Genomic DNA, 4,330 nt, shown 5'->3' with positions numbered 1-4,330 from the left:
ATAAAACTGTTCCTCAATATGAGGGATAAAATTGGAATAACGACCCATTAATGAGGACAAAAAAGAAAATGAAAGTCAAATGTTACAAAATGCTTGTTAGGAGTAGTATTGACAAAGTAGTGTACAATGCTCCAGGAAAAGCTCTTGGATTATATGCCCATAAATTGTTGTTTGGCAAACAATCAACATTTATACTACAAAATAGTATAAATGCTGGTTAAAAATATGTACCAAGCTGGCCCTATAATAGTCATAATCTTAATTATATAAACTAGTGTTGAACTTAATTTACATAATTTTGATTTAATGGGGGTGTTTCAGCATTTGCACATTTGAACTCTAAGTTGGTCAAGTCTTGTATTGTGGGCACATTTAATGGTGGTGTAAAAGTCCTCATTTTGTGATTTGGGTTTGATTGCCTTAACACACACTTAACAAATAGAAGAAGAGACTGTGGTGATGACTTAATAATCACATTTAAAATTAATTAATGGTCCAAAATTCCAAATCTTGATTTGTTTTAATTTAAAATATGTTAGATAAGGACATAAATTATAAAGGCTCTCTTTTCATTTGGCTTGATATCATCAACTTTTTCCTACCTACTATTCTTTCTAGAAACAATCAATAACTAATCCCTTCTTTTTTTTAAAAAAGGTGGATTGCATTTGGTCACACATCAAGTCAACAACTTTGGGACACCCTTTCATTTTTTATTGGTTTAAATAGATTATTTGTCACCAAACTGTCTAAAAAAAGCATTTATTGCTTTTTTTTTAAAATAATAACCTCACATTGAGCTTCTCTTTAATTTAAATTGTCTACACAAATTTTTAATAAATTTCATCCCTTCTATAAGTTCACAATTAAATTTTAATTTTTTTTCTTCAAACGAGCTTAATTTTAAAATTTTAAAAGTAAATTTTAAAATACTTTTGAATAATAATTATCTGGTACGTGTAGGAGGCAAGAGTTCACATAAAAAATGTCACACATTCTTATTAATTAACATAAAAATTAATACAGGGTTCCCATTTTGTGCTTAATATTTAGTGAGGGTTGGTTCATATAATGGGCTTGACCAATCAATGAGAGGTTGGTAGGGAGATAGAGTCACTACTTAAAGAGGAGAGTTGTTAGTTCCTTCACACCTTTCACATAAATAAAGTTCATGTCTTTGTGCTTTTATTAAGGGTGGAAGAGATAGGTTACCCACCACCTCTTCTTCTCCTCATCCTCTCACTGCTTATCCATTATCACCCTGAAATGAAATATCAACCCCACCAAAAGAATCCAAAAAAATTATTTCCTTCTTAAATAATATGGGGGAAAAAAAAGTGACCAGGAAATCCTCAATGTCACATGATTTGACATGAAATATGCTTTTGGTGGATCTTTTTGAGGAAAGTTTGGGTCTTTTTTTTCTATGTTAATTTTGGAGAATATTGAAAAGTCTATCATTTGTGGAGTAGAAGAAGGATAGAAAAGCTATTGTAGCTTTATTATTAATTAATCAGAGATCTTGCCATATTAATTATGCTTTTGACAAAAACCAAAAACAGATTCTCACATGAATGAGCAAGTTAAGATAAATATTCAAGGGAAAACAAATTAAAGAAAAGAGAACTGATTATATTCCAAGCAATTAACCCAAAAACATTCATAAACAATTCATGATTGCTTCATTACACAAATATATGTATTACTATATGTTATGTATATATATGTATTATGCAATAATTAATAATCATACAAATTAGGGGAAGCCAAAAAGAGAAATCAGAGAAATTAAAATTTTTGAAACAAATGAAAATGGTGATGCTCTGTTTCTCAATTAGACCATTACTCTGCATTCTCTCTGTTTCAGCTTACATTGATTTTGTTTTTTTGTTTTTTTACTTCATCTCCAAGCTTCTAAAGTCCAAAACCCCACTTTTCAATCCTAAGAAATCATAGCCATTAAAATTACTGCCACTACTGCTCCCAATTCCACCATTACAGCTGCAGTCTCTGCTGTTCTTTAACCCCAAACTGCAAGCAAAACAGGGTGCACTGCTCCTCCCTCCAGTCTTAAAATTCACTGGCTGATCAGTCTCTGTATAGTGTGGAGGACTGATTTTAAGCTCCAAATTCAAATCAGGACATCTTTCTTCAACTGGGTTTTTCTCTTCTTTGCAAGAAATTAACCCACCACTTGTCTTCTTTTGATCTAACTTTTCTTCTTTATCAGCAGCAAAAGAAATTGTTGTAGTTGTTGTTGATGCTTCTGCTACTGATTGTGCTTCTTGTGCTGCTGATTGAGATTCGTTGGTGGGTCTATGAGTAGCAGGATCAATTCCTCTGTTCAAAAGCTTCCTCCTTATGTGTGTGTTCCAATAATTCTTAATCTCATTGTCTGTTCTTCCTGGCAATCTCCCAGCAATTAAGGACCATCTGTATTTCACAAAATAAATGTCAATTTCAGACTCTTTCAAGGCATGTGAAATTAGTAGATTAGATGTTAATTTGTGTTTTGTGCTTACTTGTTCCCAAGAAGGCTATGGAGTTTGATGATGATTTCGTCTTCTTCCTCAGTGAAGTTACCTCTTTTAAGGTCAGGCCTCAAATAATTGATCCATCGAAGTCTGCAACTTTTTCCACACCTTAGAAGACCAGCAGCTTTAGGCAGAGAACGCCAACACCCTTCACCATGAGCTCTTATATATACAATCAATCGATCATCTTCTTCTTTGGTCCATGCCCCTTTGTTTGTGTGAGCCTTCTCGCAACAAGGAGACCTACCCATAATATTCTAAAAAGAAAAATAAAAAAGGGTAGCTATAGAGAGATCTATATCGCTGTTGTTGCTGCTGCTTTTGTGTTGTAGAAATTAGTACTACTAGTGATGGGGTAAGAAATGGAGAGGCTTTTGTTTTTTGTGTTGCAGAAACGCTATTCCTTGGGAGGACTTGAGGTTTGGTTTTATAGGCTTTTGACTCCAGTGTGAGAGAGAGAGAGAGGGAAGTGACTCTAATTGATGAGCTTCTAGATGTGAGTTGGTGAGACAGGTATGAGGGGGAGTGGCTGGTGGCCTCTCTATATATTTACAAGTCTTATGTATGTGTATATATGTATATATGTGTGTGCAGTAGTAACTATAGGGTAACCTTCATGTAAGTGTAAAGTAAGGGTATTATAATTAATAATTCAATTAAGGTAAACGTACTAATACTATATATTCGCAAGAGACAAGCAAAGCTAGGTGTGATATATGATCATAAACAGAAGTGGAAAACATGCATGCATATACAGGAATTTAATTTATGTACAATTGTACAAACTTATACAATATTGATCTTCTTGTTGTAACTAACGCCAATATGTGGGTGGCAGGGTGGGCATGTGAGAAGGTCCACCCTATCTCTCTCTCTCTCACATACTAATTTTATATGACCTAATGACCCAATCACTCTTTCTTCTGTAAATTCTTATTTGGCGTTTATAACACTTGCTGACTTGCAGCAACCCTAACATATATACAACTAATTCGTGACTCTTAAGAAAACCCTCCACTATAGTGATGTATAGATTTTTTTTAATTGGTTTGAAGAGACCTAATGATATGGGTTTTTTTATTATATATATATATATATAAATGTTGATTCAACCTAGTTGTGAACAAATGTTAGACATGGATGCCAATTACAAGCTGGATTAGTACTACAACAACATTGGCCTTGAACATTCAGGGTGCGGGATGCCAACATTGATTAATGTGTACTTTCTTTGAATTGTGGGTGATCACAATGAGATTTCTTTTGAAAAAACTAGCTGGGGTGAGCTAGTTATGGATTGATGATGCGTGTCTCATGATGAGAAGGAAAAATGTACTAGTGGGTTTTGCTTATTTTGTACATATATGTACATAGAGATGGACCGATGGTAGTTGTTGGGATTCTTTTGTTCTATTGGCACACACTATGTAAGTATGTATCCTGCATGAGAGAGAGAGAGAGAGAGAGAGAGGGCTTCTAGAAGGGATGGTTGGGTTTGAAGGGGGATGATGATCATGATTAAGAAAGAAAAGGCAAAAAATAAGGGAGAAAAGATATGAGTGTGGTTGTGGTTCACCTTCCAACTTTTTCTCTTTTTTTTGGCCCCAACCTTGTGGTGCAAGTTTAGACAACAAAAACAAAACAAGAGAGCCTAGGAGGGTTAGGTAGATATCAAACCTTTTTGTTGTATGTCTCCTCTCCTAAATTTGTACATATCATTTGTTACCCACCACCCCCACACTCATATCATGGAAACTCAAGTGGATGGTATGGCTTAAGAGGATCATGCATGGGCA

At 34.4% G+C, this 4,330-nt stretch overlaps 1 protein-coding gene across 1 annotated transcript; it reads right to left on the bottom strand.

The window, feature by feature from the left end:
- Positions 1-1,698: 1,698 nt before the first annotated feature.
- Positions 1,699-2,981, bottom strand: LOC120001280 (myb-related protein 308-like). Its single transcript, XM_038849529.1, has 2 exons — positions 2,523-2,981; positions 1,699-2,433 (listed from the first exon to the last, which is right to left on the bottom strand). The coding sequence occupies exons 1-2, from the start codon at positions 2,783-2,785 to the stop codon at positions 1,896-1,898; spliced, it is 801 nt and encodes a 266-aa protein (XP_038705457.1). The 5' UTR covers positions 2,786-2,981; the 3' UTR covers positions 1,699-1,895.
- Positions 2,982-4,330: the final 1,349 nt, after the last annotated feature.

The sequence above is a fragment of the Tripterygium wilfordii genome, chromosome 7, assembly GCF_013401445.1.
Source record: "Tripterygium wilfordii isolate XIE 37 chromosome 7, ASM1340144v1, whole genome shotgun sequence".
Classification (NCBI taxonomy): Eukaryota; Viridiplantae; Streptophyta; class Magnoliopsida; order Celastrales; family Celastraceae; genus Tripterygium; species Tripterygium wilfordii.
Note: the sequence above shows the minus strand (reverse complement) of the source record. Positions and strands in the feature narration are given on the sequence as shown.

Coding starts and splice junctions, on each gene's coding strand:
- LOC120001280 (XM_038849529.1), bottom strand. CDS start 2,785: ATGGGTAGGTCTCCTTGTTGCGAGAAGGCTCACACAAACAAAGGGGCA. Junction 2,434..2,522: donor CATAGCCTTCTTGGGAACAA/GTAAGCACAAAA, acceptor TGTGAAATACAG/ATGGTCCTTAATTGCTGGGA.